Genomic DNA, 15077 nt, shown 5'->3' with positions numbered 1-15077 from the left:
CAGGTCCAAAGATGTTTTACTAGGAACATTGAAGATATGAGAGAGCTCTCGTATTGGGAGAGACTAAAAAAGTTGGGACTGTACTACAGCGTTCAGAGAGGGCGTTGATCCAGTAGCAGAGTTTATTTAAGTCAGGCGAATATATTCAAGGGTTAGCCAGACAGCCAACTCTAATTCGTTGGTCGATCAAATACCCCGTTTTCAAGAGCTGTAAGGAAATTACAAAAAAAACGAAAAAAAATATCCCATGTTTTCAAATGCTTTTAAGGTCTTGTCGCGGTCAATTGACGTTAAAAAAAAAATAGGGTGTTGACGTCCCGGGGAACCAAAATGTAAGGTCACACTCGAGGAGGCTGCTGCGACAGATGTGGGTTTATTAGCACTAATAATTCTTTGAACATATGAGATGATTTATTGACTTCAGTTCAACACTAAGTGGGATTCGTGCCCAAGTACTGGATATATTTGGAGACAGGTGGCGGATCCGATCTTAAAGAGTCCTATTTTTCCTGTAATTAATTTCTTTCTTCAACGTCTTGGGGTCTGCGTGAATGAACAGCTCAAGGGGTGAAAGGCGAGGTAACCTAAGAGGAAAGAGACAAAACAACTTATCATAAATGGACACAAAAGTTCTAAATCCAATTAAAGCATGTGATTATCTTAACTAAAAAGACGCGCACTAAATTGTTTCACTCATCTAAAATGACCGTGATAGCTGATCTTTATTTCCAACCAAGTGATATTCATCGAATTTTAACTACTAGTTTTTGTTTACCAAAATGAAACGCACCCATAACGTTATGGAATCATCAAAATCAATGAAAAAGGCTACAAGACGCACCCAACTCCTCGTGGGATTTTCCAACAAATCTAGCAAGAATTTAAAGTTTTAAACTCTGCCAATAATTGATGTAAAGCTCTATCTTTTAAACGGGGGGCCTCTCTAAGACTGACCATGAACCATAGAGACTTTCTTGCCATAGGTAGATAATTTATGTCAGTTGCCATACATTTGAAGACAAATATTCTAAATGGTAAGTCCATGGAAACACCATCTTAGTCCTCAATAAGCTCAAGAATGTGATGTCCTTTTCGTGGACGAAAAATGGAGCACTTTTGGTTTTTTGGCCAACTCCTTCCATTAGGAATGCGTTATGACCAAAGAAATTTCTGCTAAACAAAATGTTTCTTGTGATGGGAAGTTACCGGCTCCAAATTCAGCTTTAAGGCCACAATTTATTAACAGGTTATTCCCATGGGGTCTGCCAAAGATGGTACAGGGTACGTGAGCAAAATCTAAACACTCAGAATAATTTTAATTGCCAGCTTCCTAGGCTAGCTAAAGACCTACGACTTGTTGTTTGAAAGAGGATGTACTCGATTATTGCTTGCATTTGGTGATCTTTTTTATGAAATCGAAAATGGAGGCTGAATTGGCAAACTAGCATCAATTTTTCGATATAGTCCACGCTCTCAATTTCAGCTATTTCCAGGATCATCAACGTCTCCAGAACCACTTTCTATGCCGTGAAGACGACATTGGAGGACAAGGGAAACCTGAAGAGGGCTTCTGGGTCAGGAGGGACCAACAAGAAGCAATCAAAGGAGTTTGTTGGACACCTCAAGGTAAAATGGTAAAGGATCCCGCAATCAGCATTAGGTGCCTTTATAATGAGCTGCAGGTCTCTGAGGCCACAGTCAGGAAGACAGTGAGGGAGGACTTGGACCTGAAAAGCTATGTCAGGACTGTCAGGCACTTGCAGATAACAGCCACGAAGAAGGGCAATAGTTTCATAGTGAAGATCTCCTCACCCACAAGCTCTCTTCAGATCAAAAGAAACCGTATGTCTCTAGCTATCCAAGGAAGTAGGAAATTAAAGCTCTACTGAATGTTCAGATTTTACTCATGCTCCCTGTATACAAATGGTTTTGCCGATCATTTATCTTTGAGAAAATATATCCAGGAGGATATGCTCAACTTATGAAGAAAATAATTTTGGAGCAGAAGATGGGCATCATTGTGGCCATTTTTCTAAAGAGGTGGTTTAGCCGAGCGGTTTAAAAGATACCGCTAAGAACCAAAAAATCCTCTCCCCAGAAGTCGTGGGTTCAAACCCAGGCGCCGTATGTAACCTTTTTTACTTTAAGGCAAATATTTGCGAGTCCACAAATAACGAAATTGGGATCGAGGTACTTCCTTACAAAAAAGGCCCACCGTTAGAATGACTTCATGGGTGAATATGTCGACCATGGCAATATGGACTAATTGTTCAAGAAAGATCCATTTAACATGATAGGTCAATATCAAAGGCTCCCTTTCCTAAATTCAGCTATGCCGTCCCAATATTTTCAAAGAGAGCTTCAAATTAGAGACTTTTGAAGTTAAGAAGTATCAAGAGTTAGGGGAAAAAGAATTCTGCAAAATATAGAAAGCTAGAATTAAAGGCATACCTACAAAAATTTCCTTGACAATTATCATAATACTCTTCTATTTTGCTCGATCGTTTGAGAGTGCAAAAATTCAATAGACATACAGTATTATTTAAAAAGCTGATGATGCCTACATGTCCAGAGCATAGCTGTTTCATGAATTATTTAAAAAAAACTGCATCTGCATAAAACAAATTAATCCTTACTTTTTTCTTCATTTCTTTGAACACAAGGAAAGTACATCAAAAAATGGTTGTCTTGTATCAAAATTAACACTAAAAAATTTCAATATAAATTTCTGTTCAGCAAATGCTTAGTTATTACAACTTGAAAGCTGCTTTTTACACCTTAAAAGATCGAAAAGTGGCCTAATTTTGTTTTCAAAGGCATTCGTCTTCAATAAAGCGCTCAAAGTAGCAAAAATTGTCACTTAAAACTTACAAAACATGCAAAATTGCCTTTCATTTTTGTTAAGTGCCAAAAGCTTCACTATTTAATCATGTCCCTAAAGTATTTGAACGATACATGTGACAGTTTAATTTTCAAATTTGTCACCTTTTGCATTAATTAATTTTACGTACTAGCGATGTTTTTATTCAACATTAATATAATTTGGTCAATATTCAAGATCAAGCTTAACTAAACTTGCGATTTACTAGCATGGCATCACAATGGTGAAATATTGGCATTCAGTAAGTTTTAAGTTATATTGCAAACCATTTTCGGGTTTTTCTACCTGTTTCAAAAAAGTGAAATATTTTCATTTATATTTTAGGCATAGAAAAAGAAGATTATATTTCTTGGCAATTGCTTTAAGATATAACAGGAGCAATTTGTAGCCAAATTTGATGCAAATGCAATCTTTGAAAGCGTGTTATCTTATCGTTTACTCAATTGATTTGGATGAAATTGTTGTTGGAAATGCAAGTAAGATTACTCCGAACATCTATTGATTACGTTTTTAAAAATATTATCTCATTGTAGGTTTTCAATGGATTAATATACTAATCTGAGCTAAAATACGAGATTATGTGTTACAAAAGTTGTTCCTTTTGTTTCAATAACAATCGTTACTAGAAGTCTTGGTATTTGCACAAAAACAGTGGTGTGGGTACCACCGTGAAACCTCTTGCTAATCAGTAATGAAGTAAACCAGCGCCACATGCGATGGTTATTGAATTAATCCAACCATAAAATATCTCTTTCAGGAACAAATGGCATAAGTAGAGGGGTGTTTTGGCCGTCAGAGGTCACGTGGGGGAGAGTACCTAGAAACCAGGGAAAATCAGCAAAAAACAGACTCGGGCATTGTTTGATAAACAGATCTAGAGTGTGATGTACAAGAAGCTAGATTGTCAATTTAAAGCCTCTGGACATTATACAGGCTCAAAAAAGGTAGCTAATTTGGAAACTGCTTTCCAAAAACTTTCGAAATCAAAGGGTCTTTCCCTCAATCTGTTCAACCTGACGAAATTGTTGGCAAATTACCCTTAAGTTATTAATGCTTCTATGAAGCTTTCCATCAATATCAGGTTCAAGTGATCTTGGAGAGCAGGCTTCAATACATCAGAAAGGGAAAGCAAGACATGGCTAAGTACCTTTGCAAGGCGTTTTATTCGACCCGTAGCTTCCGTGCTAGGCCATGCAGCTTTGAGCTTTATTGGGACATCTCCTCCCGCTCCCCTAGTTTCAACCATTAGAACGTGATCTTGACGTCAGCCATTGTTCTATTTCGATGGATTATTTTATGCCAAGGCAATAATTCATTCAAAGTCAATTTTTGTCTTGTTTTGACTTGAATTGTGGGTGCCTTTTTGGGGGCTTAAAGATTGTGCCTAACAAGAAACGAAATCTTTTTTAATTTGATTATTGCAGAAAGTTAATTTGAAAGGGTCAAAACCGAAAGGCAAAAATTTGATGGTTTCAATCCGGGAGAGCAAAAACACAGGTTGAATTATTTGGCTAATTTTAGGACAATGTTCCTTTAGGTACAAGACAAAAGTAGTAGCAAGTGTGAACGTACTGACTTGAAATTGTGCTTTTTTCATGTTCATTCCGTGTCATTGTGAAGTGGCCATGAATTTGTCGGCAAAAGTCAACTTGTGCCCCTTGGTTGGCGACTTAAAAAAGGAGCTTGAAAATCAACGGTTTGTCGGGGCAAATATCCTTGGCTGGGGCACCACCCGTGTGCTGTCCTGCCTCTTTAGGTGAATAATCTCTAAGTGAATAATCGGACTTTCCCCTCATTCTCTGTCTCTGTCTCTCTGTGTCTCTCTCACTTGTTTGTTTCGATGTTTTGTTTTGGCTTTCATCCCAACACTGACAAGGAATGAATAAGCTGAGTGAAACAACACTGCAATTTGGTTGGACTTACTCATCCTCGGGGATAGTGTAAAACAAAGGCTGCTGGAACCATCGTCCCACTTCCCAATTGGGCCAATCGCGAGTAAACTCGGCTTCAACATCGCGATTTCGTCGCATTTGGAGCAGATAAGCTCGATCCATTTCGGCCAACATCAAGGGCTCCAAGCCCAGTTCCACGGAGGTCTCCTCCAACTTCTTGCGCTCAATCACGGTCCGCTTGGTCTTGTAGGTCCAAATACCCAAGGCATTTACGGCCAACCCACCCAAGAACAAGAGGCCAGCTGAAACACAGAAGAGTCCCAATCAACAACCCAATATTATTACCACCTCGTGCCGCCATCATCATATGATCCGTCTCCATGTCCAATTGGGACGGAGAATCCAGCCCGATCCTCAATCATGGCTGTGGGCTCGTCAACGGGTCTGCCTGCATACCGTGTGCTGCAGGGTACACTCCTACCGTCTCCATAGTCAGCCTGCGGGTGGGCAGGAGGGCGCCCACTACTCACGTTTGCTCAACGTCTTGGCCGGAATGCGGTTATAGTTGATGGGAGCATATCCCCCTTTGGGCGGGAGATCCTGTCTGAAAGGACGCGACGTATCCGTGGAGTGGACTTGACCAACCGCCATGATGATGTGCTCAGTTCAGACTGTCCAGCAGAGGGAGGGAGGGAGGGAGGAAGTGAAGTGAGTCAAGTGACTGCAAGTGACTGCTGATGATTGTTATTTTTCCTCAGACTCACTCTCAGGCCGTTGGGTGGCGCTGTCTTTGATCACTCCATGCTCTAATCGGGCCAGAGCGGCCAGAGCGGCCAGAGCGGCCGGAGCGGCCAGAGCGGCCAGTCAGACGGAGACTGCGTGTTGCCAATGGACTAAGAAAACATGTGTGCCAGAGGCACGACAAAAAGGCCAAGTTCAGGAGAGGACATTAAAGAAAATTGTAATGCAGCAGCACTGATTTTCACGATTTTGAGGAGGGAGCAGCGTTGCCAAGTGGCCTCCGCGGAAGCCAAAATTTCCAAGAGTGGCTACTCTTGGAAACTCAATGGCCACAAGGCCTTAAGGCCTTAAGGACAAACATCTAGCCTCCAGCCCCTAGTTTGGCACGGAACTCTGTTTGTTCTTGGATTTTTCATAAAGATTTTAATGATTGTTAAGTCCTCCTCTCTTCTTTCTCGGGCTCATTCATTGTACAACTTGTTTCCATCAAATTCGTAGGAGTATGTCTCCAGTAGCAGGATTTAAAGTCAGGGATGGTAAACTTTTTGTACAAAATTCCTGATCAACCGTACATTCAAGGGATCATCCAATTCTAATTTGTCGATGGATCAGATATCACATTAAATATAAAGCTAAATAAGACAGATAAGACTTGAAAATCCATTCCCACTGGCGGTAAGAAAACCTACAAAAGAACAAATCCAAAACAATAAAAAAGTGCTTATGGAAAATGCTTATGGAAGAAAACCATAAATATAGGAAAAATATGTCATTATTAAATTTTAGCAATTGGGTAAGACGTTCATTTTTTGTATTAGCTCTTTTTAACAGGAAAACCCAAATAACTGACCATCTTAGACAAAAATAATGTTGCAAAAGACATTTTTGGACACTTTTGAACACCTTTATCCACTTTTGTCCACCCTTATTTTTGGACAATCCTGAACACTTTTGGACAGGGGTGGACAAAAGTGTTCAAAAATGAAATGCCCACCTTGATAATGCTGCAGCGACCGAGGGTGACAAACGGAGCTTTATGAAAAGTTACATAGAACCTGCAAATTGTGTGGGGGAATTTGACAATTTGGAATGCGGATCGCGCTGTAAAGAAACTCTGCTTTTCAAGATTAAAGTGAATTGACTTCATTGTTGAATGGATTTCGACAAATAATATGAGGACAAAGAAGGTTGTAACTGGTGAAAGCAGCCTTTCTTGCTTTCACTTGGTAAATGAAAAGCTTTAGAAGCATCTCCATTCGGGTGACAAAGCACAATCTGCTAACTAATCGCCCTATTCGGACATTTAGGCAAGCGCTGGTACCAGCAAACAAACTTACCTGCCAATGCCAGTGATGCAAAATTGGCGTTTCAAACTGGTTTTATCGAAGCTGACTTTTCTTCATATAGCAATGCGAAACAAGGGTCAGCTTCTCAAAAACGTGTTTGAAGTCCCAAACTTGCATCATTGACACTGGTACCAGCAAACAAACGAACCTGCCAGAGCTTGCCTAAACCTCCCCATAAGTCATTTGCCAAATTTCTCCAAGGTTTTGGAGAAAATTATTCATAAACCAATGCATGAGTTTTTTTAATTAGAAGTAACTGGAGTATTACAGAGTCCGCGGTAGATCCACAGTTTAGTTGAAAAACTACCTTTCTGAGAGGTACATGTGTGTCGAAGTGAATTATTTTAGATCATCGAACCTGAAGTAGAATGTGGGGTTCCCAAGGAGGCATCCCTGGACATCTCTTATTTCTAATCTATATAAACGACATGCCTCACCATTGCAACTTGAAAAGCATTATGTTCGCTGATGATACAACGCTTCAATGCTTTAAAGGCTAACTTGATAAACTACATGAGAAAGCAAATGTTCAACTGGAACATATCTTCCAATGGTTAGAAATGAATAACTTAGCTTTAAACATAGATAAAACTAAATTTTGGTTATCAAGCACATATATAATGCAGGGCGGACTCAAACACTAAAACCCTTCGATTGAAAAATGATTAGTCGATCTTTCTGGCTAGCCCAGCCACTATACTAAAAAACTGTTTTGCTAAAAGTGAACCGTAACAGTACATACATACCTTTTAATTCAATAAGTTCCGAGCACATATTCGCACGGTTACCCAACTGATTGAGCATTTAGAACAGGTCATTGCGGGACTGGAAAGGTACNTAGTCGATCTTTCTGGCTAGCCCAGCCACTATATTAAAAAACTTTTTTGCTAAAAGTGAACAGTAATAGTACATACAGACCTTTTAATTCAATAACCCCCCCAACCCCCTTCATTTTCAACCACACTAGACACACGACGTCGAAAACCTCTGCACACGTTCACAATGTGTTTTTAAGTCATGGTGCTCCAGGCAGCCCTGACGGTGTTCTTCGGTAAACTGATTGAACTTTGGGACTTGCCGCTACCCTTGCCGAGATTGAGAAGTCCAATGAATTCAGATCTGGCCCTTGTTAGTCGTATACAAATGTCGAATGGAGAAGTAGAGGTCTTAATTTGTCATATCCGAGGGCTTGATCTGTCTATTGTAACAATGTATGTACCCCCTTTTTGTTCAGCAAGCTCTTTTATGTCAGCTCTCCAATTCATTGGAAATGAGTTGGATCAGACAGTTTGCTCGAAGGTTTTCTCTGTAGGGGGCTTTAATTTTCCGGCTAGCGTTGTAGAGTGGGAGGTTAGTCCTGATGGGTATATTTCCATTTCGAAATTGACATCTCAGTCATTCGAAAAGCTAGAAGAATTCGCGATCTTGCGCAATTTCTCCCAGCATGTTGGTGTAGTTACCAGAGCGAATAGCGTTCTCGACTTGGTCTTTTCCAATGACCCTGATCTGATCCAGTATGTCCATGTGACACCTAGTAATCTGTCAGATCATCATGTTCTTGAGATAGGGTCGACCATTACTCAAAAGCCGGCGTGCTTTAGAGTAAAACCGGTCAAAAAAGGTCGGTTTGGCTAAGTTCAAGTTCAAAGATGAACATTGGCCGTTGATTATAGAAAGATTAGAAGAACTTGACCTGATTTCAATTCTGAAACAGGAATCGTCCATAGATGCAGCCATTGATAAATTAGTTGCAGTTTTTAAGGAACTTTGATCTAGTTTAGCAATCTCCGAATGTGTTACGAAAAGTGGTACACGGACAAAAATTCCAAAATATAGGAAGACTTTATTCAAAAAGAGTTACAAACTAGCAAAAAGGCTGAAGATCACTTCGAATCCAGTAATTGTGGCTAATCTCCAAAAAAAGTTGGACGTAGTTCAGGGTAAGATTAAGGCCTCCATCGAATATGACCAGTTACAAACTGAGAGTAAGGTGGTTCAGGAGGTCAGGTCGAATCCGAAGGCATTTTTCTCTTATGCGAACTCTAAGAGAAAAATGAAACACTCTACTGGACCTTTTGAGGTTGATGGGGAAGCCATTAACAATAAAGAGGCCATGGCTAACATGCTTTGAGATCAGTTCTCCAGTGTGTTTTCAACCCCACTGAGTTCAGAAGCAACAAGATTGACAAGGTCAGACAAGTTGAGCGTTTAGATGATCTTGCAGTCACAGATCAAGATGCTTTAGAGACCATAAGGGACTTGAGGCTTTCAAGTTCTTCTGGTCCTGATGGCGGGACATCTCAGTTTCTGATGAGATGCTCACTGGTTCTTGCTCCTTTTTTCTCGTACTTGATGCGTTGCATCTTGGATCAGGGCAAGTTTCCATCTTCACTAAAGATAGCTCACGTTGTTCCAATTTTTAAAGGGGGGCTCACCAGTAATTATAGGCCGATTTCTCTCACTTTGAATATTGCGAAGGTGTTTGAGAAGATCATGAAGTTCAAACTTGTTGAATTTCTTGATATTCTTGAAGTCCTTCCTCCTAGCCAGCATGGGTTCCGAGCACATATTCGCACGGTTACCCAACTGATTGAGCATTTAGAACAGGTCATTGCGGGACTGGAAAGGTACGTGTCAGTTGATGTTGTCTACCTTGATTTTGCCAAGGCCTTTGACAAGGTAGATCATGGTCTTTTAGTTAACAGGCTCCATGAGATTGGGATCCAAGGCAAGGTTCTCAATTGGTTAAAAAGTTTCATTTCTGGTAGGAAGCAATTGGTTAAGGTTGAGGGAACCCTTAGTGACATACATGATGTCAAGTCAGGTGTTCACCAGGGTTCGATCTTAGGGCCCCTCTTGTTTATAATATTCGTTGCCCCACCTCAAAAGCTTAGTATTACTGCCAGTCTCTCTTCTTATGCTGACGATACAAAGTTAGTTTCTGGTAGGAATGGCCAAGATTCCAGTAGCCTTGTAAAGGAATTAGATCGAATCTATTCATAGGCAACTGAGACTAATATGGCCCTGAACGGAATGAAATTCCGCTCAATGACCTTTGAGTCAACTCCTTTAAATACTCCACTCGTAGATAATGGAGGTAAATATATTGAGCAGGTCTCATCTATGAAAGATCTAGGTATAGTCTTCCAAAATAATGGAAAGTTCCATGAGCATATCCAGTTGAAGGTGGGTAAGGCTTTTCAAATTTGTGGTTGGATATATCGCACGTTTAAGTCCAGAGATAGCATCACGATGCTAACTCTGTACAAGTCAATTGTCCAGCCACATCTTGAATATGCTCCACCCATTTGGGCTCCATTGAGTTTAGCAGGTTTGCAAAAGGTCGAGCAAGTCCAAAGATGTTTCACTAGGAACATAACAGGATTGAGAGATCTCTCATATTGGGAGAGGCTGAAAAAGTTGCGACTGTCCGGTGTTCAGAGAAGGTACGAAAGGTATTTGATACTGTAGTACGCCTTCAAAAGTATTGATGAGCTTTGTCCCAACCCAGGATTTAGGTTTAATTCTAGTAACCGCAGAGGCTTAACGTACGTATTGAGAGCACCTTCAAGTCCTCAAGAATCCAGGCTAGTTCAAACAACGGAGTCCACTTCTCTTCTTTCTCGGGCTCCTTCATTGTTTAATTTGCTGCCCTCTAATATTCTGACATCATTCAATCATGATCAAAGTATTCCTAAAATCTATCTATCTACAAACTTCGGTGTTCATTGTTTTGAATCCGGGTTGGTCTTATGCCATGCATTATCCAAGCGAGTGGATATATGTGGTTTCAATCCCGACAAGCCTGTGGTAATTCTACAAAATAAATTTTGCTTATGGCGCGGAGTTTCTCTAATTATGGAACACCTCATTTCAGAACACAGACAATTTCCAAGTCCTAACTTAGACCAAAAAAAATAAATCATGAACTGAGAGTAATGTAAAGATACAAAAAATGAATTTAACCTTTCTTTTTAACGCTCATCGCCTGGCCGTGGATATCATTGAAAGGAGGATTGGCAATAACAATTCCCATGATTTTAGAGCTTTGAAATTAACAAGAAAATTTATCAAGGCCACTAAAAGGCCAAACAAAAAAAACGATATCTCCTTGGGAGTTCGGCTATGTCGAGATACACAAGTTCCTGAAAGCTCCCAAGACCACCTAACTCAAGGCAAAAACTGGGTGGAAAATTGTAGAACCTGGGTATCTGGCTCGAAACGTATTGCTTTCAGTTGACTCACGGCACACTTGACCCTACAATCGATTGGCTTTCGTAATTGAAGGGGACTCCAAAATAAGCGCTCTCATACGCTCTTTGTGTATCGTTGGAAACTGAGTACACCCATACTAAACGCAACTTTCGAACTCTTCAAATGTACTACGAGTCTAGTTACTGCAGGTGGTAATTGGTTTTATGCATGAAGCGAAGGTTTGAGCCAATACATATCACTGGTACGACCATGCTGAAGCATTGCAAGCCATGGATCCTCAAATCATCACGGAAATCGCCTTTGACCAACACTCCTCTCACCCAAGCGTTCACGACATTAGGTATGGTTCAGTCAAGTAGCGAAAAAGAAATGTGACACTTTTCTCATGCCAATGTCAGTTTCAGAGTCCATCCTGTGTCATCTTCCCCCGCCTCACAAAGATTGGTCCAATGTTTGTGGTATGAGAGGCCCAATAATTGCGGACGGAAAGATTCAAGAGATCAATCCATAACCAAAGAGAGCACCGATGCTTCAACGGGGGATTTGAGCAAGCCCATCCAAGAATGGTTGGGATGTTGCAGTTCAGCTGTGCAGGCTTTTAGTATATTCTGGTGCTTCAAAAGCTTTTTTTCCGAGGTAGACGAATTCACATGGTCAATTTCTGCAGAAATCCTAGACTACTTGTGTTGCGCATGTTTAAGGGACTATCCACAAGAGTCATGTTTTTTTGTGATTTGCCCATGTTGTCTTTAAAGATGTTTCTCATTTCCGCATTATGTTTGCTTGGTTCAAGTTTCGATCCGTTACAATTCAAGGATTAAAGACGCCTGGACAAAGGAAGCTTCTCACTTCATAGTTCACATCATTCAATGTCATGATTTTGTTGCTTCGTTCGTTAGGATGCGAAGGATTCATAGAGCCCCCTGAAAACCGGAGACAAATATTCAAAACCTTGTTTTGTCCTTCTAACTTAGCTGGGAATACATGTAATTTACGTATGTACCCTACAATAATGAGGAGTAAAGTATGCTCGGAGGTCGCAATAAATACTGCACTTTATAATCAATAGTGAGGCAGAGCTTTCTTTGACAAAAATTGAAAGGAAAGCACCTTTCTTTTTGTAATAATACGTATTGTGAACGTATTAAATATCAGCGAATGAATGTAATCATATTTCAACGTCCCACTTATGCAGGTTTGATTAGGGCCCTGTAGGTTTGATCAGGGATTTCACACTTGAAATGAGCATTTGTAGCATTTGACATTTTTCATATTTGACCTTGTTTTCAATTCAAGAAAACAAAAATTTGGTTTCAGGACAAATCGATCAACCAGACAACTCGACCCAACGGAAACTTCGACCCGTTACACAACTCGACCCAGTACAGAAATAGTTCATAAATATGGAACAAAATTGAAACTCTTGGTAAACCATATGTCCTATAAAGATTGGCCCGATTTGAGTTTTCTATCGTACACTTAGAATAGTATTTGTATTTCAGTTGATTTTGGACTTTATTCTTTTTAATTGCTCCTTAAGCTTACTCCATGAAATGTTTTATTCATCATGAGCCCCTTTGACCGCAAAATAGCGCTCTATGTGGGCGTGATCAAACCCTTCGGCATGCGTTTGGCACAAAGGCCAGATCCAGGATCTTCCAGGCTTGATGCAAATTACTGTTTTCATATCTTTTAAACACTTAGCACGGCCCTAGCAAGTCAGTTTGTTGATACGCGGCCAAATTCGATAGTCTAGGGGAGCCAATTCTGGTCTTGCGGAGGGGCTCATGTTCCGGACTCTGCAAAACATTCCGGATTTGTAGCTGATGTGCGGGCAGGAGCACCGTGATAGCAAGGCTCAGGAACGGATATAGCTGTTTTCCCTCAAGTTAGGCGTTAACAGGGGCACTGTCCCCCTCTGTCCATCCCAAATCCAACCGGTTTTATTTTCAGCTTATTTTATAGCTTTCTTTTGATATATAGAAACACAATGTTGCAAGGCTGTGTGATACCGAAAGCCGTATTTGAAAAATCGTGCCAATCTTTTTGGGGACACGTGGTGCACATCTGAAAGACATTACATAATTAATCGTTTGTTTCAAAGCAAGTTCTTTTTATTTTGACGACGGCTTGACAATAAAAAAGTTGTTTTCGAAATCAAATAGATATATTAGGTTATTGCCTTTATGGCGTTAACATCTTTGGAAGCAAATAGAATTTTAAGTTATCAAGTATCAGTTTTGTTCCCTAAGTAATTTTTCTTGGTCCGCTGGGTCGAGCTTAATCCATTTCTGAGGAGTAGTTATGAAATACATCCCTGATATTTATCACATCAGATCAGGGATTCTAGCGGCCTTCTATTTTCGGAGTTTGAGAACAATAGTATCATAAGCCCTCTTAATCTTCTCAGTTTGGACACATTTTGCCAGATGATCGGAATTTTCTTCTTTTTCTTCCTTATCGGATTAGCGATGCCCGATTTCGCCCATTTAACATGTCAAAGCACCCAATCGTTCTGGTTTTTAAATATTCGAAAGAAGCTTGGACCAAGGACGGCTTGGCGTGCCCCTTCTGAGCACAAGACACCCATCCCTTCTGCGTCATATCTAGGCCCTATTTGAGAGTTTGACACCGAGACAGAGTACCTGGTGCCTGGCACGTGGTGTTTTCTGATGTCAAACTTTATCATGTACTCGATAGATGGCTGTTTTCGTCCTTGCTAGTTCAGAGGGTGCAACGGTTATGTTGAGAACTTCTATTTCTTGACAAAGTTTCTCGATTCAAATTCTGGGTTACTTCTCGGGATTTCTCACTCTTGCGTTCCGAGAGTGGAACTTTGATCTAGACTTGGATGGATTTCAAACGATCGACCATTCGGTAGGCTAAACAATATAAATGGGTTTATGGTACTTATTAGCCAATCGGTCGTTCGTCATCCACTTCCAAGACATTTAGTTTTGTTTCAGTCAGCTTTTAAATCTATTTCAGCTTTTCAAGTTATTGCTGAATGAATTGGTACTTGATTTGGTATTGGGATTTGGGAATGAGTTGATACAGAGGTATTGGATTATCGGATGAAAGTTCTTTTTCAGATACATCCATGACAAGAGCAAACAATGAACATTGGTATTTTGTTTTGCACTATAAGAGATGCTTGGAAGCATACATGTTTTCAGAATGACTCAGGCCAATATTTATAGTGAATTGTTTCCAATTGGATCAGAAACAGATTTGCATGTCTAGTAAGGAAAGAGCAATCTGCTCCGTCATCATTCAATGATTAAGACATTTCGATGTTCCAAGTGGTATAAACTGAAGTGAACCTCGCGATCTTCGTCAGAACTGAAGATGCATTTCAGCCTTTGGCTAGTCGTTATTGTCCGGTAAGCACTAAGCATATCTTTTCAGGTCCATTTTACACACTTGGTAAGCAAGACAATGTTACTTTGTTTAGGCTATGTCCGCTAGCCAATTGCCATCTTCATGACATTTTGACCAGTCTTTCTTCGGGTTCGTGTCAAATCGTCAACTTTGATTTGGGTATAGAATTGAAGACCATTCCACAAATTAAACTGGATCACACCTTCGACAGCAAGGTTATAACCAAGTTGAACTCGCCCAAATCGTGTTGGAATGTTCTTGTATCTAAAGTGGAAGATGCACAAAAGATCAAGCAAGTACTTTCTAGAATGAGAAGCATCATTTTGGTTTCAAATGAGCAAGTCCCTTTGAGATTGGAGTTTGAATTGTATCAATATTTCGAAAATGGACAATACCAGGACGACCTTGTTTTGCACTGCTCTGGAAGTATGACAACTAAGATCATCCACATGAAAGATCTAGGCCGAGCTGGAGCCTGTCCTTTTCATTTTCTTGGCCAAGAGATTCAGGTGAGCGTCAAAGTAACCAAGAGAGAGTTTTTCATCCTAGAGCTGTCTTAGAACAAAGTAGATATAACACCAATTATTGGATTACTGAGAACGAGCACGATAGATGGATTAG

The 15077-nt window shown here is 40.3% G+C and overlaps 2 protein-coding genes and 1 long non-coding RNA gene across 4 annotated transcripts in view; 2 read left to right on the top strand and 1 right to left on the bottom strand.

The window, feature by feature from the left end:
* Window positions 1–349: 349 nt before the first annotated feature.
* LOC131879480 (NADH dehydrogenase [ubiquinone] 1 alpha subcomplex subunit 13-like) lies at window positions 350–5468 on the bottom strand. Its single transcript, XM_059225820.1, has 3 exons — window positions 5304–5468; window positions 4805–5075; window positions 350–584 (listed from the first exon to the last, which is right to left on the bottom strand). Exons 1-3 carry the CDS (start codon window positions 5422–5424, stop codon window positions 491–493), a joined length of 486 nt encoding a protein of 161 aa, XP_059081803.1. The 5' UTR covers window positions 5425–5468; the 3' UTR covers window positions 350–490.
* Window positions 5469–10840: 5372 nt separating this feature from the next.
* LOC131879153 (uncharacterized) lies at window positions 10841–12141 on the top strand. 2 transcript variants are annotated; one of them, XR_009373105.1, is made up of 2 exons: window positions 10841–11415; window positions 11480–12141. It is a non-coding gene; the product is annotated as an uncharacterized LOC131879153 (long non-coding RNA). The 2 variants fall into 2 exon arrangements; XR_009373106.1 differs by having other exon boundaries at window positions 11474–12141.
* A 1835-nt stretch (window positions 12142–13976) lies between these two features.
* Window positions 13977–15077, top strand: part of LOC131879102 (glutamate receptor ionotropic, kainate glr-3-like) — a 3300-nt gene continuing 2199 nt past the window's right edge. The window contains exons 1-2 of the mRNA XM_059225313.1: window positions 13977–14458; window positions 14530–14965. Of these exons, the coding sequence (XP_059081296.1) occupies window positions 14424–14458; window positions 14530–14965 (471 nt within the window). The 5' untranslated portion in view covers window positions 13977–14423. The remainder of the gene's footprint in view (window positions 14459–14529; window positions 14966–15077) is intronic.

The sequence above is a fragment of the Tigriopus californicus genome, chromosome 4 (genome assembly GCF_007210705.1).
Source record: "Tigriopus californicus strain San Diego chromosome 4, Tcal_SD_v2.1, whole genome shotgun sequence".
Taxonomy (NCBI): Eukaryota; Metazoa; Arthropoda; class Copepoda; order Harpacticoida; family Harpacticidae; genus Tigriopus; species Tigriopus californicus.
This window is presented reverse-complemented; position numbering and strand designations above follow the sequence as displayed.